Raw genomic sequence first — 24,400 nt, forward strand, 5'->3', positions numbered from 1 at the left:
TGTTGCCAGGCTGGGCTCCAGTTTACCACAACCCCACTTGGGACAAGCGGTTTCAGTCAATATGTGTGTGTGTGTATGTATGTAAAATGCAAGTCCACACCTCTAATTACTAAGCCACCTGCTGTCCAATTAGGTAATAAGTAAGCAACAAAACTGGGGGGAAAAAGTGTGGTAAATTTTAACCCAGAACTGTCGGAACCCTGTACATATAAACGTTCCTATGATACGTTCTCTGTCCACAATGTTTTATGACTCTACCTTGTGTTTCTGACATGTATGGGGAGTGAGGAGGAGCTGTAGTGACAAAAGTACGTTCTGATTATCAGCAATAACTGCAGTTTGTTTATCTGCTGCCATGATCCAAAAATTACCTCCAGCAGTTTAGTGGCACACTGGGTTCCACCAACCCAGACCCCGGCCCTCACGCTGACCACTGCGAGTCTCTGTTATGGATTTCAATCTTGGATTTGGACCAATGGATTTAAACCTTTGCTGGTTAAAATGCCTTCCAGATGACAGAACCACTTTGTTTGGAACTGGCATCCAGTTTCAGCCAGGAATTCGTTGCTCCCCTGTGGAACAACTCCATTTGTGTCCTTAGTGCTGAAAGGGGTGTGTTCATTGTCACTGTGATTGAGTCCATCCATCTAGTTTCTGCTCATCCTCCTCTTTTTCCTCCAGCTTTTCCAGTCATCACTGTCTTTTTGAGAGAGTCCAATCTTCTTATGACGTGTCCAAAGTAGGACAACCTCAGTCTCCTCATTTGTGCTTCCAGTGAGAATTCTGCTTTGATTTGATTCACAATCAATCCAAGATCCAAGTCTTCACTGTAGACCTATCTGCACCTGCCCACCAATGAAACCTTCCTGTCCCCTTCATCCCTACCGAGGCCCCCGGGTTCCAAAACATGACATTCTCTCTGTCGTCCATCGTTCCCCCTGCAGACCCTGGTTGAGGACACACCCTGTACCTTTTGGCTTTTTCTGCCAACACATTAAAACACTATTTCAAAGAAAAAGCACACAACGCTCAAATGGCCATAAGATGCCAAGGCCAAAAGTGAGGTCCATTTTTACCTCAGAATCTGGTGGTGTGGGGTGTGTTTTCTCACCCATGGGGGTCCTCAAGTGCCTGGAGTGTCCACCATCACTGGGCACAAGTTCATCCCTTCCTGGGCTGATGTGTTTCCATCACACTCAGTAGCCAACACCCATGCTGACCCTCCCACCCTCAGGAGTTTACCACAGCTGATGACAGATCAATGGAGTCTGGCTTGTGGAGAGCTGATAAAAATGTTCCGTTATCATCCCACATTCATGCTCAGCACTCGTTCTGCTCATGATCACCCATCCCAAAACACAACAGTCTTCCAATCTCCTCCAGAATTTCTCTGTAACCTGCTGGTCAGTGTCCACTACATCTGTAGCAGGCAACAAGCCCTCACACTCAGAACAGTTCTTGAACCACAGCTGGTTCATCCCCTCTGTTGGGCTTTGCTTTATCTATACGTGACACAGCGATGCCTTGGAGCGGCAGAGGTTACAGGTCGTCCGATGAGCAATATTTGCTGGACAAGCCTCCTCCTGGACTTTACTGTTTAAAAGACATACCGAGCTCCCAAGAAGTGACATCATCTCATACCTCCTTCTCATGGGAAAACCTTCTGAGTGAATCACAACCCACTTAGAATGCGGTCACTGTGAGCCATCAAACAAGCACGCTCTTCTGGGGGTGATCTTCAACAAGCAGACAGAAGAACCGTGAAAGATACAGTATTCTACTTTCACTCCGCTGCCACACACGAGATTACAGAGCGATGATATCACGCCCTGCTGCCCCACCATGATGGCTACCACAGGTGCTACTTTTTTTGAGACCACCAGTGGGAGGTTTGCAGTGGGCAGCGACCGAACGCAACCAGACGCCCCTCTGGCAGCCTGCCAAAACATGAGCTCATAACAGTATCATCAGGTCTTGGGTTTGTAGCTTTTGGAAAAAGTTGCCCTACAGACTGGGGGTGGCAGGGTATGGGTACACATGCGGTGCAGGATCAGAACAAGAAGCGGTCACATCTGCATGAGTTTTGCACCTTTAACCAGAATGCTAACACACCTGTACCTGTCTTTAGCCAACAGAACATTTAAGTTCCCACCTGGCTGTCTGTTTTCTTTAAGCAATTTAGCTGTTGGAAAATTTAGAATGAGTTCTGCATCATTTTTTCTTTGTCAAAAATGATTACTGTCAAATCTGCCCTCTGGAGGGAAGTAATGGGGACAGTGGGCTCCTTTCTCTGGGTCACTTGTCCTAACCCCCCCAGGACTGATGAGGTCAACCAGACCGGTCACTTTCCTTCAACCTCCTCGCTTCCATGCCTGCTGAGAAATTTCAGTCCATTAGCACCAGGAGAAGCCAATCAGTCATGCCATGGAAACAAGATTTACTTGGCAGGGACGTCTTCATAGCACAGCGATCCCTCCTGAGGTGTGAACCTGCAACATTTTGGTAATTAGTCCAGTCGGTCAACAGAAAAAGATCCAGTACTGGTCCTTTGTTATGTGCTCCTCAATAGGTCCTCCAAACACAACATGGGGTGCAGGGGAGTGAAATGGGATCATCAGTGGGCTGAAAGCTCGGATGAACCATGCGGAGGTCCAAATCCAAACCTTTTGTTTCCTGGTTAATAACAAATAAACTAAACTGCTTGCCAGAGAAAGGTCATGGAATGAAAAGAAGTCTCTTTGCTTACTTGGGGTTATTTGACCCTTGTGGGTCAACGAAATCCTCAGGATGCTCTTCATTGTTGGAACTATTCACCTTAATGACATGTGCCTTGACCCGAATCACTAGGGCAAATTGTATACAGATGATGGCCTGTGAAGCAGACACTCATTTGACGGACTTCTACTGGTGGCCAGAAGATGGGATGTCCAGAGTTTCCTGGTTGATGTACACAGAGGCGATGGCCTGTGGAGCTGGGACACCCTACATAGTCTCATTTGGACAATATCTATACAGCTTATAGTACAGATTTGGTGGAAATCACAGCTCTTGTACACTTTCCTTAAAAAAAACGGAGTGCAGCTTTTCTGCATTTATATTTATTCATTTTTTAGATTTTTTCGTATAACTTGGAGTAAACAAAGGTCAACAACAACAGATGAAGAGCTTTAGACCCAGACTCAGAGGGATGAAAATACAGCTTGTCTGTCTGATACCACCATGTTGCTGGTTCACATCCTTCAAGTAGGTGCCTATAGAAGTGACATTAAAATAACAAATAGACAAGTAATCATAGCAAATGGTGTTGGACTTATTTATGTAGTTGTCAGGAGAGAAGTGGCTCGGAAAGAGATGGGTTTGAGGCCCTTCCTGAATGCTGGCAGGGATTCAGGAGCACTGAGGGCCAGAGGGAGCTCATTCCACAAAATGAAGGGCAAAACTGAGAACCAGACTTTTGATTTTGGACCCTTTGTGAGTATGACCAGCAGGTGTTCAGAGGCTGGGGAGTACAGTGCTATTTTGGGATGCGGGGAGTAATCAGGTCCTGAAGGTACTGGGGTGCAGATCCTTTGTAGACAGAGTGACATTCCAGTACTTTCACATGTAGCAGAGCTTTAGTAGTAATGGCCAGAATGATCAGTTAAGTTCCAACACATTATAAGAGCTGATAAATGCAGCAAGAAAACAGGGCCCGTCATCCACAGCAAGGCCCCTCCAGCGGACCAATTTGGGACAATTCGATTAAAGTGAGAACTCTTTATGTTCAAAAAAATGGCACATGTGCAATCCTGAAGCTGTATGGAAGCATGTAGGTTGGGACACGCTGTTGAAAGGTGCAGGAAGTGAAGCAGAGACAAGTCGGTACAGGACAAGCGAACATCCCGGCGAACACCTTGGGGTTACGCTGCAGCGACTAGAAATGAAAACAATAATAATAATGGCAATAATGGTCGTGTGAGACGTCCTTCTGCCTTCTGAGTTACATTGCGAGGAACTTGCTCGTCGCTGGGGAGGAGCTCGGTGCCGAGACCTTTCAGTTAAATTCCTGCACATTTCACACAGATTACATGCGACCAAAGCAAAGCAACCAGATAAAAAAACATATCCACGCACCGTATGTTAATATCTTATTTATTATCAGTTAACTGTGGGGTTTTATGATGAATACCCAGTTATGTATGGAGATGCAAACTGCATTTCAACTTTGGAGTGAAATCTGGGACTTAGAGAAGAAGGGTGTTGCTGTGTCCTCAGTGTTTTCTACCTTTCAAGTGCCGAGGACAGTGCCCCCTGGTGTCCTACTGTAAACTTGCTCGAACCCGAGACCCCCCAGCTCTAAAACAGCATTTCTCCATCATGTCAATGAGACCCAGGCGTCTGCACACGGATGCAGACAGACGCGCGCGCAGTGAGTCGGACTCGTGCCCTCCAGTAAGCTGTCAGTTCTTTACCTTTTCTTTACCACGTTTTTCCCCTTGCTCCGACGATCGGCTGTTCTCTCACCCCACTCACTCAGCAAAGTCAGTAATCCGGCACGGGGGCGAGCTCCCGATTGCGCGTCACCGCAGCCGCGGGCGCGTTGCGCATGTCGCGCGCACGGCTCCAACGTTCCGTCTGAGGATCCCGCCGCGCGACTCCGCTTGTAAAGCGAGCGGCGGTGACATCACGGGTCCCCATGGCAACGGAAGCTCCACCCAGCAGCGTTTACCTGTCCGGCTCAGGCAAGAGGCACAGTGCTCACGGTGTCTCCATAAGAGGTGCTGCAACCCACATGGGGGGCAGCATTATAGTGGGGGGGGGGTCACAGTGAGATGGGGGAGTCACATTGTCGTAGTGCAGTTTTTTTTGTTTCATTCTAAAACTTTCGTTTTGCTCTGCGACTGCAGTGGTCCAGCTGGACAGTTTCAGACCACAGTCCACAGTCCACAGTGCATAGTCCACTCGGTCTCCTCAATCCTCTCAGTCCGCTCGGTCCACTCAACCTTCCAGATTCTCTCGGTGCGCTTGGTCCACTTGTCCACTGTCTCAGTGAGGTGATCCCACTCTTACATTTGGGGATGGGGTACAGAAAGGAACTGTATCGTAACCAATGCAGGGCACAAAGATTGTACCATGCATGGCACTCCTGGTTCAGATGGGCCAGCAGGTGGTGCAGTGGCTAAGGAAGCGACCTCAAGGTGTGTACATGTTCAAATCCCGGTAGGGAATGGCTGCGGCTCCCTTCAGGGAAGCTCTTGGTTTGGTCCGGCAGGCAAACAGCTTTATAAAGGGTTACTGATATGAAATTGTACTCGTGAGTCCTTTTGTAAAACTTTACAAGTTTGACTGGCAGAAGAAGTCAGCAGAGGGCTGGATGTGACCCAGTTCTCCAGCATGTAATGAAGACGCTGTTTAATAATGCAGAAGACAAGAGCGTACACAGCAGTGAAGTGCTGCCAGGTTGAGGTGTTGCTCTTTGGTAGCACAGGTGGGCAGCTGCGCTGTTGATACCTGATGAGACTCCACCCCCTCCTGGAGCTGCCCTGGCATGCCTGTGGTGGAGCCAGGGAGTCACTTCCCTGTAAGGCTTTCCTAATGTTGCAGAAACACTGCAGGCAGCCTGTTTGCTTTCAATGGTTGGACCGCAGAGGATCCACCTCACCATACAGGCATGCCAAATAATGATGAGGTCAAAGGATGAGGTTTGCTATGACAACCAGATGATGGACAGGTATTTCTGCTTACAGAGCTGCTCCTGGTTGCCCATGATGCCAGTTACCCCGTCCACCGCCTCTCCTCCATCATGACTCAAGTATGGTAGGTGGGGCAACCCATTGTCATGGTAACCAGAAAGAAGGTGGGTGGGCCTACCTGCTCGTGGAGCCGCTCCTGGTGGCCCATGATGGTGGAGGCGTGGTGAGGGTACTTCTGCTTCAGGTGCTCCAGGAAGGCCTCTCGCTTCCTGTTCATGTCAGCAGGTTCTTTGGTAGGGGCTTCTGTTGGGGCGTCCACTGGGGAGTCTGCAGGGCAGTGAGGTCCTCCTAGCGTGTGTCTTCTGGTGATGCCACGGTGGTTCTTGGACTCCAAGCGACTGTTTCCGTTTGCCAGGCTCGGCTTTCGTCTGGAGGGGTCAGCATCCTCCAGCTGGGTCGCCCTCAGGCTGCTTTTACCTTCTAGAAAAGCCAGAAAGAAGATTCCTGAAAACTTGGTGAAACATGATCTAAATACACACACACACACATTTTCTGAACCGCTTGTCCCATACGGGGTCGCGGCGAACCGGAGCCTACCCAGCAACACAGGGCGCAAGGCCGGAGGGGGAGGGGACACACCCAGGACGGGATGATCTAAATATTCCCACTGCAAATCCTCATGATGGGGTGGTGGAAGTAACTCTAGCTATGTTGTACAAGATGGTCAAAGGATCTGCATCCCAGTACGTACAGGACCTGAACACTCCCTACACCCCACCAAAAGCACTGTGGTCCTCCACTTCTGGACACTTGGCGGTCCCACTAACAATCAGTCCAAAAATGAAAGTGAACTCTATAGGCAGCTACTTGAAGGATGTGAACCAGCAACATGGTGGTATCAGACAGAAAAGCTGTGTGTCCATAATCCTGTGTCTGTGTCTAAAGCTCTTCATCCGGTGTTGATACACTTTCTACTCTGAGCTGCGTATCACCTTGTGGAAAAGTGTCTGGCAATAAAAAAATGTAACAGCAAGGAGGGAATGACAGAGGGGTTGGGTGAGACAGGATCTGTGTTGACACCTCTACACCAGCAACGCTGATGAACACTCACCTGGGCTCCTTCAAAGAAGTGACAGCATATGAAAGTAGTTTTCTCTTCTGGTAGTCAGTATAATACTGTTGAAAGGCTGTGCATTTGTAACCAGTTTTTACTGGCTAATACATCTTTCGGATTCCAGGATCGCCCCTGTTGGCGTGTTGTGGCACAGGAACGCTGCAAAACGCTCGTGGCGCTTGGAACACGGTGAAATCCAACAGCGGCCTCGTGTAGGAACCACCTCTGGGCCCAGGCAGTGAAATTACAGATCCTGTGGGTTTCTACCACGGAACAGACTTCTAGAACCTTCCCCCCAGGGATGTAACATGTGGCATCAGAAACCCAGCAATGGAGGGGGGCATGTAGAGACTGCACTGCACGCCCAGGACCGTGACTGCGGAGACACACGCAGTGGAAACAGCTCCAAAACTCACGGCAAACTCTTTTAATTATGCTTTTTGCACTGAATACACACATTTGAAAGATGTAATGCATCATGAAAGCCGACTGGCGATGGCTCGAGCATCAAAGGTTCGGGGTAATAAGAGGCTTAAAGTAATCCTTCCTCCATTATCTTACTGCTTCCTTTAGCCAGGAGTCTGCAGCTCCACGCTGGAGACACCCCCCGACTCCCACACAACACGACTCCGTGCAAGAACAGGAGTTTGATGTGAGAGAATTTTTTTAAAATCTAATTTCAATGACAAAAATATAAATCCAATGCAGCTGTTGCATCCTTGACAGCTGTTGAGCCCCTGACGGTACGACAGGAGGTTACCCCATGTGCACTTTGCTGCCGTTGGGTGTAAAAAGGAAACAATGTTTTCCCATAAAAAGCTGTTTCCCACTCTTCCTCTCAGCATATTTCTGGGACATCTCCAAGTTAAATGTGAAATAAAGCCAACGCCCAACAAGAAAAGAGCTCGTTTAGCAAAACAAAGTCAGCTGCCATGTCAAAAACAAGGAACACGCAACCAAAACTCTGCTGTCTTTCACTGCTCCTGAGCATTTACTTATTTTTAATGGATATGCAGATGGGACTCTTTCAGAGAAACTGTAAAAACTGTTCCACAATGGGTGAAAACACATACACTGCAGTGAGATCCTGGTGTAAAATAGGAAGCTAACCCATATTTTCAAAGTGCAGTAGCTGCTCACATTATGATCATAACTGGGATCAGATGCCTGTTTGCAACTTGCTTTGTTTGTAACTCCAAAGTCACTTTTATCAATAAGTCAAAATGAAAAAAAAGCTTAATCATACAGAAGTCTCCTGATTTATTTAGAGGCTGGTTTCTGTAAAAATCTTCGCTATACCTATTTTAAATTAAAAGTAATCTGTAAAACTATTTATTTTTTTATTAAATTGAAACAATAATGAAATAAGAAAGGTAGCACAGAAGCAGTTTTACATTTTTGGGGAATGCTGTAGGCGGAGCTTGCATGCAGATGATGTGAAAACTAGTTGGCGTCTCCAGAGACGATGACAGGAGAGGACGCCGCTCTGGATGGCATGTTTTCACTTGCAGGGGAGGCGCTAACATGCTGGACCTTTTGCGCAAAGTTGCAAATCTAACCAGACATGGTTACAGTTGCACATCTTATCGGAAGGTTGTCAGTTCCAGCTCCCAGAGCTGAGCTACAATCAACCATTGTGGCTCAGTGTGGTGTGCAACCTCTACCACAGCATCAGCATGACAGACACGGGTCGTACAGGACCACATGCTGAAACATGGTCACGGTGACCGTACCTGCACGAACCACATGAGCACAGACATCTCCTGCAGCTGAACGTCCCACTGCATCCGTTTTCTCAAAGTGAAGAAGAACCTGCCATTATGTACAAGAATGTCCTGAAAGGATCACCAGTCATTCTTCTCCTTGCTCTTTCTGAACAGAAATCTGGGGAAAAGTCCAGGAAATCTTGCAAGGGATTATGGGTTTCTCCCCATTATCACTCACCGCTGTCCCTGCAGACAAGACCCTGGTGTCATGACCCTGACTCTGCAGGCGTGGGTGTTTAAAGGATTTCCATGGGTAATGATGGAGCTCAGCAGGACTGCAAACCAGCAGTTTTGTGCTTACAGAAGTAGGAATGCGCCAGTTCATAGAGAGCTCATTAAAACAAAATGATATTGTATACTGCTGAAAAAAATCTACGCTAAAAAATGTGCACTTAATATTCAAGACTGGAATGCTGCTGTGTGTGTCAGACTAGTGCATGTTTGTACAATCATTGTGGCAGAAAGCGAAAGCATGAGCCTATGAAAAAAATGTAGTGAAATACCACAGGAACAAAATTTTTGGCATCATAAAAATAATTATTATATTGCTTATTAAATAATGATTGTAATTATTATAAAACACTAATTATTATACAAAACACTAAGTAAAAATGTTTGGAACAGCGAACGAGTCTGTAGGAGACAGGTAGGACTGTGCTGTGAGAAGCAATTTCTTTTTTGAGCTATATGTTCCCTGGAAGGACTGAAATGCTAGAAGAAGCCGGATGTTCATTTCCGCCTCCTCGTTCGCCACGGTCGTCCAGTACTGACAGCGATCTCAACAGCAGCACACAACTTGTCTCATCAGCGAGAACTTTTCCTCATCCTCCTCTTTGACTGACATGCCTCTGCATTCTATAGATGAGCTGTCACTTTCACCTAAAGCAATGCTGTGTCACCCTGCTTTAGGGGAACTAGGGCAGGACCCCTCATAGGGCTTGAGCCGACCACCTTCGGAATGCATAAGAGCCCTTCAGGACAAGCTAATCCAGAAACGCTTCTCAGTTTGCCGAAGCTGTCCTGGTCTGTTCACTCTGAAAGATTATCCTTGGGAATATTTCTGCAGATTTCATTGTGGTTATAATTTTACCCTGGAGCTGCTGACATATCATGGCACCTCTGCTTGCTGCTCAGCTGTTATAACTTTTAAGGTCTTTCATTGGACAAGTGCTCACATTTGATGATGTACCTGCGCTGAAGATACACACACACACACACACACACACACACACACACTTTCTGAACCGCCTGTCCCATACAGGGTTGCAGGGAACCGGAGCCTACCTGGCAACACAGGGCGTAAGGCCAGAGGGGGAGGGGACACACCCAGGACGGGACGCCAGTCCGCTGCAAGGCACCCCAAGCAGGACTCGAACCCCAGACCCACTGGAGAGCAGGACCTGGTCCAACCCACTGCACCACCGTGCCCCACGCTGAAGGTACAGATGATTAAATAAATTATAATACATACATATATACATAGACATATAGGCTCCAGTTCACCGCACCCCTGCTCAGGACAAGCAGTTATTGAAACTGGGTGGATGGATACATACACATCGGAGGAGGCAGTCCAGAAATCTGCACTTTGGACACAACTTCACCCTCTAACTCCCCAGTGCAGTTCAACTCCCACTCACCCCTTCCCCCCAGCGCATCGTCTGTCCTTGTCTCCCACATGGTGGAAATGTTCCGGTCCTTGATTGGCTCTCAAAAATTACTTGCACTTAGGGCACAAGGGATGACATGACTTGTGTCACATGGCTGTGTCGGCATGGTAACAAGAGCACTGGCATTGTAGTGAAGTCATTCCAGCGTTTGTCTAATTTTATTTAAAACGAGTGTATTGAATAGAAGTCTTAACGCTGCCCTTAACACTTATTGTGTGTGTATTGTTTCCATCGAATCCTTTAACAGCCCTCCCCCGTAAAGCCCCTTTTATGGAGTCTCTCTCCATGCGGAAAATGTGATTAACTGTCTCATAAAGAGGAAGTCTGGGGAGGCCGGACGCCCCCGTGGAATCACTGCCGCAAGGAAGACGGATCAGTTCTCTTTCCTGGAATGGAAAAGGCCACGAGAAGAGGGTCACCTCCCCGATGGAGGGGACGTGTAGCCGTATGTGAAACCCTAACGGTTGGTTGCTCCGACCTCTCCAGTCACAGCAGAGCACGTCTTCCAGCTGCCCATTGTCCCAAAGAGTTCGTTTTTACCTGAAGTGGTGACCCCTCTGTGCTGTGCTGCGGGTGACTGGTATTTCCTGTGACCCCTACACACCCCCCCACCCCAAATGTTTACAGCTATTTTCTCAGCTCCAGTGACAGACTGTACTCGGGAATGGATGAGTTTTAAAATGAGTCACAAGAGTGGCGCTGTGTGCTGTCACACCATTATAGCACCTGTGTCTGAAAGGTTCCAGTATTGACTGAAACCGTTCACACACACACACACATTTTCGGAACCGCTTGTCCCATACGGGGTCACGGGGAACCGGAGCCTAACCCGGCAACACAGGGCGTAAGGCTGGAGGGGGAGGGGACACACCCAGGACGGGACGCCAGTCCGCCACAAGGCACCCCTAGTGGGACTCGAACCCCAGACCCACCCGAGAGCAGGACCGCGGTCCAACCCACTGCGCCACCGCACCCCCTACTGAAACCGTTCAATTAATTACATTTATTCGCTTATCAGATTCTTTCCTCCAAAGTGATGAGAGAAAACAAAGGTGCATCGAGGACAGATGAAGAGCTTTAGAAACTGACACAGAACCGTTGCTGGTTCACATCCGTCAAGTAGCTTCTTACGGAAGTGACATTCAAGTAGTAAATACATAGATAATCATAGCAGATGGTGTTGGATGCATTTATGTAGCTGACAGGAGATCAGGAGAGAAGTGAATCTGAAAGACATGGGTTTGAGGGCCTTCTTGAATGCTGGGAGGGATTCAGCAGCTCTGAGAGACAGAGGGAGTTCATCCCACCACGTTGGGGACAACCAAAGAACTGTCACGTACTGACACATTGACGGTGGATGCTGGATGTTGTCTGACCTTAAGAACGTAAAGTAGAAAACAACGCTGCAGTGTTGGGCTGGTTCAGAGCACCAGAGCTACTAAAACTGATATTAGAAATGGACATATTTTACACTTCTATGCTCCTGTCTGTTTGTACGATGTTGTGGAGATCCACATCCGCATCTCTGCTCTTTTACGTATTCATGTACGTGGTTCACGCTGCAGGGAAACGATTCGACTGAGCCGTCAGGCGGCCTTTCTTAGAGCATCGCAGAAAAAACAAGGCACAAACACTGCAATGTCAAAGCATTTGACCGTCCTCATTCACAAAACAGGAAGGAACCAAAATGACCCACATGGTTGATTAGGACAACAAGGAGCGAGAGCCATAAATACAACCAGAATGTGACCGGAGCAACTCTGAACTCCTCTAAAGCATCGATCTCAAATAATCACTAATAGTAGTATTAATATAGCAGTAAATTTCACTGGTTTTCTAGCTCAGGTTTGTTCTTCTTATAGATAGATAGATAGATAGATAGATAGATAGATAGATAGATAGATGTTGCTGATGTCTAGCAAACAGCAGTCTGAGAGCTGCAGGTGGTAGCTACACACACTGCTTTCTAGACAACACATGTCAGAATGACAGTGACATGTAGAACAACCAGCATCAAGAAGTCTGTTCTCCCTGCATGCAGCATATTTAAGCCTTGTTTATACAGTGCCATCTAATGTCTACTGCAGGAAATACACCGCAAAAGGCCTTTTTTGAAGGGAATCTCCCTCTCTTTCTCTCTCTCACACACACACACACACACACACACACACACACACACACACACACACACACACACACACACACACACACGCACGGTCTGAAACCAATTGTCCTGAGTTGTGTCACAGCGAACCAGACCCTAACCCGGACACACCCAGGACAGGCCGCCAGTCCATCGCAAGGCACCCCGAGCAGGACTCAAACCCCAGACCCACCAGAGAGCGGACACAGGCCAAACCTGCCACACCACCAGGCCCCTACGAGGGGAATCACAAATTTTTCCAATTTCATTCCGGTTGTAATGGTTTAGTATTTCAAGTTATCTAGACAGTTTGTGCAGCAAAGTTCTGTTCAGCAGGAAGCTCTGTTACCCTCTTGGGTTAGGACTTCAGCCCAGCTCTGGGCGTTTTGTGTTGTTTCTTTATCCTAAGTGGAAAAATTACATCAAATTAAGACCAACCATATTTTGGGATATTACTTTTCTTTAGTATTTATAATACAAATGTTGGTGGAACAGGTTGCCGGCATAACTAAAAATGTATGAACAAATAAATAAATAAATAAATGAAATTAATAAAAGTCTTATAAATAGTTTATTAGCATACACTAGATTTTAACTATCAAAGTCCCAGAAACAAACTTCATTAAGGAGCTATACAAATTTTTATATTATTATTGATCTGAGGGTCACGTGTGATTCTTTGATGGTCTTTTGACTCAGTGAACATGGTGGTCGGTCTGTTCTACACGTGTGCAAAGTGGCCTTCGCTAATATCTGAACGCCACATGGAACTCATATCCACAAACGAAAAAAGAAAGAGTGTAAAACCCCAGAAGACACATTTCCTCCTGAGCGGGAACCTCACCCCCTGCAGTTCACGAATGTCCCCAGAGGTCCATTTCAACAGTTAATTAGGGGACAGCTGAAGTGCTGTTATAAATGTCATAGAAAAGACAAACATTTGGTCTCTGCAAACTCCTATTCAGTGCTGACTGTTAACTGATTCATCCCAAAAATATGTGGGACATTTTTCATCCTGTCGTTGATCTCTAACACTCAGGAACACCAGACAAGTGAAATAAACACTGTGGAACTGAGTTGAATCGAGGCAGTCCCACATTCCTATTCTGTTTGGGTGCTCTCTGCTTCCATCTATTGGGCCAGAGGATCAACAAAGGTCATGTTCACACACACACACACACACACACACAGTCTGAACTGCTTGTCCCATACAGGGTCGCGGGGAGCTGGAGCCTAACCCAGCAATACAGGGCATGAGGCTGGAAGGGGAGGGGACACACCCTGGATGGGATGCCAGGCCATCACAAGGCACCCCAAGCAAGACTTGAACCCCAGACCCACTGGAGAGCAGGACCCAGGCCAACCCGCTGTGCCACCGCACCCCCCCGCAGGTCATGTTCACTCCACCCTAAATTCAACTGCAAAAAACTGTAACCTGACTGCTTGAAACACAAGGAGGCAGTGTAACTTTGTGTACTTCGAGTACTGGGGCTCTGTAAAGGAACCTACATATAAATTTGCATGTAGTTTGCGAGTGACCACAAAGTAAGTAAGTAAAATAAGTTTTAAAACGTGTGTGAAGAGATGTGGCTGATCCCACAGTCCGCTCTCCCACAGCGGTCACACGCTGTTTAAATCACAGCGCATACTTCACATTGTTACCCTGTTGAACAACCAGACAGCATATATAACACACTGTGTACACTTAAAGCGAAGTGCGTGACGGCTGCCTCGCGTTGCCTTCTACAGATTCTATTTTTAAAATAACAAAGCCGCGTTTTGCTACAGGTTTCAAATGCGGTTTGAGACGGGATTTCCATAAATGGTGAAATTTTGAAGTGGGCCCTCGAGGGTTGGCCGCCCACCGGTGTGGTCCTCCTCACATGCTGACGTGCCAAAGGGAAACCCCAAACTCCCGACGGTGGTCTTCACCTAATGGCCAACCGAAGTGGGTCGGGTGAGAGTGGGGGTGGGGAGGTGCGCTTCATAGCGTGGGCAGGGTTTGCAGGCACCCGGCACATACCTGCCCTTCTTTCAATGGACTCCTGGAGTAAAACAAAAACATTTTGTTCCACGAAAATGATCCCAGGTGACAAAGGACCATAAAAATAGGGAGGAATGACCGGGATCTGTCGCCTTGGAAGGGTTTCCATTTGGTCATATTGCTGTCGCCCCAAGCTGTGATCCGGAGCCTTCCAGTGGCAAGATTACATTTCATTTGTAGTAAAACAAACTTTTTACAGTATTACAGTATTCGCTGAATGTACATGTATGATAAGAATCATAAACCATGTTTAAAAGCAGCACCGCTCTTCCATTGTAAGAGCACAGAGTGTTGCCCTGGTGATAAACATAATAATACTTCTGGCGTATTACTGCTCGCTGGGATGTTGGTGCATGAGCAAGGGTGCAGTCTCACACACATACACACACACACACACACACACACACACACACACACACACACACCTGTCGACTGGACAAATGCCCAGCATGCTCAGGCTTCATCGCTAAACCTACAACCACTTTTTCAGCCGCGGCTCCATTCATAAAACACCCAAAGTAGTGTGAAAAGTCACCTTCTGCTACATGTTTACACCACAAATCCTGTTTACCAAACTCAGCATTGGACAAACGCTTGGACAACATGCCTATAGACGAAGCTCAGGATCTCCATGGAGAGGTACTGATCTACTCACGCTCCACTGATTCTGGCCTCGGGCTCCTGCTGCAGGCGTTCGGCTATTGAGACGGATGAAAAGTTTGACTCCTGGACAGTCAATCAAAGGCTTTTTGAGAACCTCCAGCACTCCTCCTTCCAGAGCTGGTTATTTACTCAGGACTGGACACCCCTCCTCCCATTCTGCAGTCGGCCTCATTCCTCCCTCAGAGACTTCTTCAACCCCTGAGCAACAGTGTGTGTGTGTGTGTGTGTGTGTGTGTGTGTGTGTGTGTGTGTGTGTGTGTGAGAGAGAGAGAGAGAGAGAGAGAAGGAGATAGGGAGAGATCTGGAAGCCCTTTGGGTCCTGACGGTTTAGTCCAAAAGAAGCAGCAGGTCTAATGACATCTGACAAAGTTCTCGCCTGTTGGCCGAAGGAGATCACATGGAGGACCTCCTGCAGTGAATTCCCTCTGAGGAACAGCATGAAGGAGACTGGTTTGGGGCCAGTTCTGCAGCAGAGGGTTTTGGAGCCTCTCATGACCTTCTTCCAAACCCATTGGCCTGTTTCCTCTCACCCTAAAGCCGGATGAGCGGCTTGGATAAATGGAACAATCTCCATTTCTAACTCTGACTTTTGAAGAACAGGAATCTAAAGCATCTTCAACAATTTGGTCTATGTACTTATCTATCTATCTATCTATCTATCTATCTATCTGTCTACTTAACATTATTACAGCTCAGGTGCTCTGGTTTCCTCCCACAGTCCAAAGACAGATGTTTCAGGTGACTTGGTAACTCTAAATCCAGGATGATACCTGTTGTTCACCCTGTGCTGACAGGACAAGATGATGATGGATGGATGGATGGATGAATTAATGAGCTATTAAAACAAATAAAGTGGAGATCTCAGGACTGGGCAGCACTGAGTGAATTTGCAGGCTAGTTTGTTTCACAGAAGCGAAAAGCACAAGAAGTGTGTATTTTATTTCCCCAAGAATTGAGACGAGTGGGCGGTCTACATTCTCCAGCCCCGACCACTTTCTCTCTGAGTCTCAGATCATCACAGACCGCACTCGCTCAGCCTGTGGTCTTCTGGGCGCTTTGCAAACCACACAGTCTGGCAGCGGCAGCGGGCGTGTCAGAGAAATGGGATGAGAAGATTTTGTTGGGACTTGCTTCACATTCTCCTCCTCTTCTAGAAGATCCAAACATCTTTCTACATCACCCTTATTTCTTCAGTGCTATGGTTCATCCCAGGTGTTCTTGTCATTGGACATCAGGTGGACATTTGGACATGACCCTCGGTGACTCGTGAGGAAGGTTTGGCCCCGGTGGGACCCAACTACAGAAAATAATTTTTTAACAATCAGTATAATTCCACTGCAATGGACTGTTATCCTGTCCAGGGTGTAACCTACTTATCCTTTCGCCCTGTGCTTCCGGGATAGACTCCAGACCACTGCCACCCTCCGTTGGACAAGCAGTTAATGATAGCGAGTGAGTGATATCATTCCAAACAAAAGGTTGTCTTTCGAGGTTTGCTTTTGTGTGCTAATTCCACCTTCGGCCTGCCATTCAGACCACCATCCTGGAAAGGGAAGCTAAGAAAACTGATCTACTCTGCGGTAGTACAGCTTTCAAATTACAGTGTGGTGGAGCTAGATAATCTCAGCTCATATCTATGATTAAACGTGCAGACAAGTCAGTCCACAGCATCCCAGTTCAAACTCCCTGTTTGGGAGAAATGTGATCTTATCCTAAATCTACTCAGATAAATTACTTTTGGAAATTAAAATTATCCAGGAGAGTATGCTACTACTATTATTCATTTATTTACCCGACACATTTCTCCCAGGTGACCGAGTGTGAGGTTTGTGCAAAAGATAATCACACTGATTCACCCGCTTGTACAGCTGGGTAATTTTACTCTATCAATTTATGGTAAGCACCCAGTTCAAAGGTACCACAGCAGGATCTGGGATTGACAGGGACAGCTGTAACCACTATGCCCCCTGCTGGCCCCAGCAGCAGCAACCAGTTCAGATGGCCTCGAAGAGATATACTGACCAAGGAAATACCTCAATGACAGTGAAGCACGCTGGTGGTCACAAGCGCTCATCTCCCCTCACAACTGTAGAACCAACAGGGAGAGGAAACACTCGCCGCAGGCGTCCTCCTGAGACTCCCTGCTGTTTACTTCAGCTCTCAGGTGTGATGTTACCTGAGCAGGAACCTGACACGTTGAAGACAGTATCCAGATGCTTATCGCATGTTTGTTAGAGGGGAACCAGAAAAGCTGCTCTCAAAACTCAAACAAAGACGAATTCCACAGTTTAACCCTTTCGAGTCGTCAACTAGTACTGATCTCAGCTGCAGTAGATAGCACATTGTCCCCAGTCCTCGATCTTCAGCCAGCAGGGGACAGAGTGATTAGGGAACCTGAATGACCCACATGTGCAGAACTCATTTTTATGCCTCATGTGAACTTGGGTCAGAAATCACAATATCTTTTTAAGGAAAAAGTGAAGTGTATATAAATAAGGAGTATAGCTGTGCACAGATACATCTGGGACCAGAAGTATGTAAGTCTCTTTTACTGTTAATTCGCAATCAATAAGAGGTCAATAATACCCATGTCCCTTGATTTATTCACTAATTAGTTTCACTTAAAATCAGTGAAACAGCTACAGTAAATAAAATTCTTTTAAATAACATAAGTTTGTAAAATACTTTGCAAGACATTTTATTAACTTTTGGCTCCATTTAAATTAGAACTATATTAAAATGACTGAAACTAAAAATGTTTCACCTCCAAAAGCTCCTATTCAGTGTCAGGTGTTGACCGATTCACCTCCGAAACATTTGCAACGTTTTTCATCTTGCTGATGATCACCGACACTCAGGGACACCAGAAACAAGCTGTAAACACCGTGGAAGGGAGTTCAAATAAAGTTGTCCTCCGTTCCTGTTCTATTTACAACAGAAATTTTCGAAAATAAGTAAGTGAGGAAATGCAGTTGAAAACGTACAACGATGTTGTTTTAATTAGCAGCGTGCATTAGCTAGTAATTAAGAAGAGACCGTAAAAATAATAAGAAAAAATAAGAAAAACAATAAAATCATAGTAATAGTAATTTTTTGAGTGTATACCGATAAAAGGTGTTGAGTCCTTGCAGCTCTTCATTTATTCATTTAGCCAATGCTTTTCTTCAAAGGAACGTAAAATGTTGAGGTACTTACAACTATTCACCCATTTATACAGCTGGGTAATTTTACTGCAGTAATTTAGGGTCTTGCTCCAGGATAGCACAGCTGGAGGTGAAGCTAGAACCTCTAACCTTTAGGTGCAAAGGCAGTAGGGCGAACCACTATGTTACCAGCTGCCCTCACCAAAGGGAGCTCTGCTGTAATTGAGGATGTTTGCCCATGGTGCAGTCCTTCAGGAGTTGTAGGTTCAAGTTCCAGGACTGGGTGCTTCTGTTGTACCCTATAGCAAGTATACTGCTCCACCTGAGCTTCTGGAAAACACAGGACTTATGAACACAGTGCACCGCACCTTCGGCGTCACGTGACCCGATGCTCGGACCCGCTCTCTGTCTAGCGCGTGACCCATCGGCAGCTGATGCGGATCGCTCTGGACCACAAAAGAAATGAGGTAATTGGCTTCAGCCACAGGGAGCTTAATTACGCTGACTCCTCAATAAAATGTGAACACAAAAACACATCACAATTAACTTGTGAGCTGCTCTCGGGGCGTTAATCCAAGCCTGATGGCTCCTGCGATCCCACTGGAGGGGAATGTGATGATGCGGGTAAACGGGAAATCGGCAGAGCTGTGCGGTGAAAGGCCGACCCGCCGCCCTAATCCTCGGCCCGCGGACGGCAAGGGGGGCAGTCGGGGGAACAATGCGCTGCGAGCAACCGGCGACTCGTGAGGCCGGGACACAAGGCGTGAAATAGGGTCGCTGACACGATGACCTCAGCAGATACCGTGCATCTGGGGGCAAAGTGCTGAATTAACTTCTCACAGCGCACCAACGTGTGCCCGTCTGCTTTCAGCCGTCTGGTCGAACCCGGTCGGTCTGACCCTTTTTGTCTGACCCCTTGCTTCATTATCACATATGCGAAGTCAAGCTTCACTTAAAGGTTTCCATTAAATGAGAGATGATAAGTGACTGATGCTAAAGGGACACAGAAGAAGCCCTCCCCTGACCCTAACCCTTGCCTTAACCCTAATCCTAGGGCATGGCTATCAACAGGGACTATGGAGGACAGTAACAGGTCCTCAAGCCAAGGCCACCAAACATCCAGCACAGTTAGAGACCACCGTCCATCTAGACCACAACCACTGTATCATGAGAAACTAAATTTGAATCCTCCGCCAAGTCTTACCTGTGGGGGGCGCAATCTTACTCCTGGGTAGCTGGTCTTCCCTGAGGGTTTGTTTCCCCGGGCTCAGCGTCCTCTGTCGCCCGGCCGAGGACTGTTTGGATGCTGTCCTACTCGAGGACAGCTTCAGGAGGCGAGAAGGTCTGAACCCCTTCTTGGAGGACGATTCCGTACTCATGCTCACAGCTTCCTGGGCCTCTTGGCTGCTCTTCCCTGGGGGGGTCCTGCGGGGGAGCGGGAGAAGCGGCTACAACACGCTGCTGGCTGAGGGAGAGTGCCAGGGCTGTACAGACCCTCTGCGACTGCAGGCCAGTCACTCCGTTTCTCTGTGAGACCCCCCACGGTGTGAATGGCGTCACTCACAGTTAGAGGGTATTTCCCAGAGGAGTCGGCTTCTTCCAAACGCCTCTCCCTCCCTTCAGTCCAGACACTATTATTCCTTCTTTTACTCTTCGCACACCTACTCTTTCCCCTTTTCTCGCTCTCGCTCTCTCTCCCTCTCGCTCTCTCTCTATCTATCTTTTCTTCTCTCACTCTCTCTACCTCCTCACTCGCCAGCACAGGCTGCTTTCCTGAGCCGTCTCAGTGACACTCTAAAGTAGGCAAATGGCCAGTCCCTGTGGCAGAGTCCCCAGCAGATCCCGCCCCCCTCAGGTAGAGCCAGTAAGGGAGCCAATCAGAATGCTCAGGTAGAGCAGTGCGGACCCTATAGGAGAGTTCAGCCACGCACCGCCACCCCGATGGGACCCAGCGTGTTTGGACAGGCGCTCCGTGTCCTCCAGCTGTATTTGCTCCACGTGCCTGACCACATGGCACCTCCCACTCAGACACGCACGCACGCTCACACACACGCTCACACTAACTCTCACACTCACACTCACACACTCACACTCGCATGCACTTGCTAATACTGTAATGGAGTAAACATCCCTGGAACACTATGATTTTGTAAAGACAGCTGCGATGAAGGAGAAGTTGTGGGACTTTAATAGTGACTTTGTGTATGGTGTTCTACCATTTTATACCTGGCTTTGTACCTCTTTTTAACGTGATCTTATATCTTGGTGGTGTACCTTGTTTTATATTTATTTTAAACATCATTTTATATCAGGGTTCTTGGGAGCTGATTAAAACAGACTTTCACTGCATCACTTTCCCAGTTTCCTGACAATTCACCTGTACTAAAAGTGTTTAGTGTAGCAATAGTGTAACTGATGATGGTTATTCTAAGATATTCCCATGTATATATTGATTTTTATATTTTCCAAGGCGCTACACAATTTCAGGAATATTACTGATCTGTATACCAAATCCATACCTACTGTTAAACTTGGGATACAGGAGAACAAAATAAAAAAACTGAAATACACACTTTCCTCTGGTGCGACCTGCCTATTCCGAGCCTGGCTGGAACGGTGTTTTTAACTGGACTCTCACAAAGTCCTCAGAGTGAAAGAGCAAAAACCAGACTGAAAAGGCCATTTGCACCTGATATATATGACCATTTGTTTCATATACCCCCAGGCGAGTTACATGATCAACCTGCTGATGTCTCCGTTTCCAAAGTGGCTTCATTAATGACTCTGTCCTCAGGCTGTAAACAACAGACTGGTTGGTATTTACAGGTGTATTAAGGAAAAGAGGTCCATCACACTGTGCGGTGTCCATTAATTAATGGAATTTAAATGAGCTATATTAGTGCACTGTGATAAGGAGGCTGTGATCCGTAGCCCAGAAAAAAGAGACGGGTAAAGCACACGACTTGTATGGTGCCTAATCATGGAAATCCGTTCCCATTAGAGTAAAAGCAAACACGGTCGGGTTGTTTCCTCCCTGACATGACATCCGAGTGTGTGAAATAATGGAGAGATGTTTATTCAGAAATACACTTTCCACTTGACTGAAAGGCAACACATCTACCTCCACAGGGTTAGGGTTGGGAGTTAAGGGGTTATGGGTTATGGACTAGCAATGGGGTTTAGGGTTAGAGTTTGAGTTAAGGCTAATGTTAGGAGTTAGGTGGTTAGGGTTAGGTGTTTGAGGTTAAGAGGTAGGGGTTAGCTGCTCACCTTTTTTATTTCCACCTATGCAGCAATCAAACCATGGTGTCAGTGCTGTGGGGGTCATTCAGTTTGGGCCCATTGATCACACTGTAGTTGCTGAGGGTTTGGGTATGCGTTGCTGCCACGATGAGGGAGGTGTGCTCTTTCGTGTGAGAAAACCTCTGTGGAGGCAAATTCCCGACATAAAGTACGAAGAAACGCTGTGTGATGCATTGATCTGAAAAGTTTTCTAATTGCCACAGGAAACTGTGTTTGTGTTGTTCCTGCTTGATAAAGAAAAAGCTTTTCACAGATTTAGTCCCACAGCACTAAACTTAATATTAAATCTTTAATAGACACTGGAACAGAGTGTCTGTAGTGCTGCACATGTTTAAATGTCCATATCTATTTTCTTACATGGATATTTATTTATGTAACTATTGCGTAATGGTAGAATTGCAAGCGATGTAATGCATGCAAGGGGGGCGGGTGGCACAGTGGGCTTGGCCGGGTCCCACTCTCCCCCTTCAACAGATTGGCGTCCCGTCCTGGGTGTGTTCTCTCCCCCTCTAATCTTGCGCCCTGTGTTGCCGGGTTAGGCTCCGGCTCACCGCGACCCCGCTTGGGACAAGCGGTTTCTGACAATGTGCGTGTGTGTAATGCATGCGTATCATTTCAGTGTGAATGTTAATAACATAATATTAAAATGAAGACTCTTCCTGCATTTGGCACATTGGAAAGTTTTCCTCATCTTTCAGGCGCACGCGCTTTATGGAAGAACGTTTCTGAGATATGAAATCACGAGCTGTGGGAGGACCTCGGAATGGGCTCTTCAAACCAAAAGGGCCGAACTGCGGAGAAATGTTCAGGCGCTGCTTGTTGGCCACATTTCCCCAGCCTCCTCATTTCCCCATCTACCCGGCATTTCACGGACGGCGCCTCTTCGGCATGTTGACCCGGCCTGTTTACAGCTTCGCTTCCCGCAGCGCTAATTGGACCGCTTGGAGCCAATATCCCTAACTGACCTGCCGCTGGGCTGCAAAAAGGGGAGCGAAACCCTCACAGTCGAATGAACATCACAACACGCGGGAAGCAGAAGATCACCGCTCATCGATGAGGAAAAGGGGCAGTAATTACTTCGGTTAACCCCAGTGACTGCGTTTAGGGAAACCAATAGAAAACTGATCATATGTGGATTGTACAGTCACTTCTACACCATGTAATAGTTACGGGATTTGGATATAACACAATGACCGAAAAGAGGATCACAATTTATGACACTTGATCGTGTCCCCAAAATTCACACACACACACACACACACACACACACACACACACACTTTCTGAACCGCTTGTCCCATACGGGGTCACGGTGAGCCGGAGCCTAACCTGGCAACTCAGGGCATAAGGCTGAAGGGGGGGGGGGGACACACCCAGGATGGGACGCCACTCCATCGCAAGGCACCCCAAGCGGGACTTGAGCCCCAGACTCACCGGAGAGCAGGCCCCGGTCCAACCCACTCTGCCACCACGCCCCCCTCCCCAAAATTCAAATTTCTGCTACATATTTTTAAATGTACTCTTTGATGTCTGTCTGCTGTAGTACAGTTACATGTAAGTGACCAGAGTGGTAAGAGAGTGAAGGAGCACTTCAGGGACAGCTGGTACAGTAGTGTTTAGAGCTACTGCCTTTGCACCCAAAGGTTGCAGGCTTGAACCCTTTCTTCAGTTGTAGAACCCCTGAGTGAGGTATTTACCCTAAATTGTGCCGGTGAAAATTGTCCACCTGTTAACTTTGTAAGTTGCTTTGGTGAAAAGTACCGGCTGAATGAATACATGTAAGAAGTAGTCTGAGTGGATATCCAGAAATAAAGACTAATTCAGGAAAAGAACTGTCATAAACTGCTTTTTTCTTTCATTGTTTTCATGTGTTTTATTGTTTATTTACATTTACATACATTTACACTTATTTACTCAGATGCTTTTCTCCAAAGCGACTTCCAATGAACTCTATGTAGTGTTATTATTTTTCAACAGATTATGTTCTTGGTAGGTTTTTCACCAGCATATATTTTAATTTTGTGTTTATTTTGAGTTTTTTTATAGGTGATGATTACTGCATTTAGTATTCTCTGTCCTTAGCCCCATTTTACTATAGAATTCATTTTACACAAATTTGCATAATATGACATTTCATAGGGACACAACTATGGCGCTACAGCAGAATTATACTTACTGTACACTTCTGAACTCCGTACTTACTTTTTGTGTGTTTTAAGCAGAAATTTCACATTTAACTCACATATAGTGATTCAATTGTTATTGAAGCAGATTAGGTTTAGGTACAGTAGGGTACAATAGGGTACAACAGGGTACCAAAGAGTTAGGGTTTGAGAGGCCATGACTGATGGGAGGTCCTCACTATAAAATGAACCTGTGACTGTTTGGTGTCTGAAACCCTGTACATGTTTACTTTGTTGGGGGTTTAACTTAATGAGAAACTACTGACAGCAACATTTTGTACACATTATTCTCATTTCCTGTTTCCATAGTTTGTGTGGTTGTGAGGTTGTGTGTTTGACCGCACAGTCAGCGAGGCACCAGAGTGGTCTGTGGTCATCCCATATCGGCCCTGTGCTGGTGTGGCTGACCACTTCTTCTGCTGTGACAGCTGGTTTTCTTAAGTTCCTCGGGTAGCTCTGAACAGACCTTCTGCCGTCTGTCCCACGTCTCGCTCCCTTCAGCATCACGGGCTGTTGCTTCATCACTGACAGAAAAGCCAAAGTGAAGCGATATGAGATGGAGCAGTAAAGTCTTCCTGGAGGAGTCCCGACACCCAGCTATCAAGTTAGGATTTCAAACCTAGTCATGTTCATCTTGGGCTGTACATTTGGACACGGGTTCGAATCCAGCCTAGCCTGTGTGAATTTTGCATGCCCTCC

At 46.9% G+C, this 24,400-nt stretch overlaps 1 protein-coding gene across 9 annotated transcripts in view; it reads right to left on the reverse strand.

The window, feature by feature from the left end:
• The window catches only part of LOC108937571 (sickle tail protein), a 37,475-nt gene extending 17,481 nt beyond the window's left edge, over window positions 1-19,994 (reverse strand). For 7 of the 9 annotated variants that reach the window (XM_029253605.1, XM_029253599.1, XM_029253598.1 and 4 more), the window contains exons 1-2: window positions 19,420-19,994; window positions 5,851-6,152 (exon numbers count right to left, since the gene is read on the reverse strand). In XM_029253605.1, coding sequence (XP_029109438.1) covers window positions 5,851-6,152; window positions 19,420-19,594 — 477 coding nt within the window. In that variant the 5' untranslated portion in view covers window positions 19,595-19,994. Of the gene's footprint in view, window positions 1-4,451; window positions 4,602-5,850; window positions 6,153-19,419 lie in introns of those variants that run through there. The other 2 variants (XM_018757587.2, XM_029253601.1) reach the window with 2 other exon arrangements.
• Window positions 19,995-24,400: the final 4,406 nt, after the last annotated feature.

This window comes from Scleropages formosus, chromosome 7 (genome assembly GCF_900964775.1).
Source record: "Scleropages formosus chromosome 7, fSclFor1.1, whole genome shotgun sequence".
Taxonomy (NCBI): Eukaryota; Metazoa; Chordata; class Actinopteri; order Osteoglossiformes; family Osteoglossidae; genus Scleropages; species Scleropages formosus.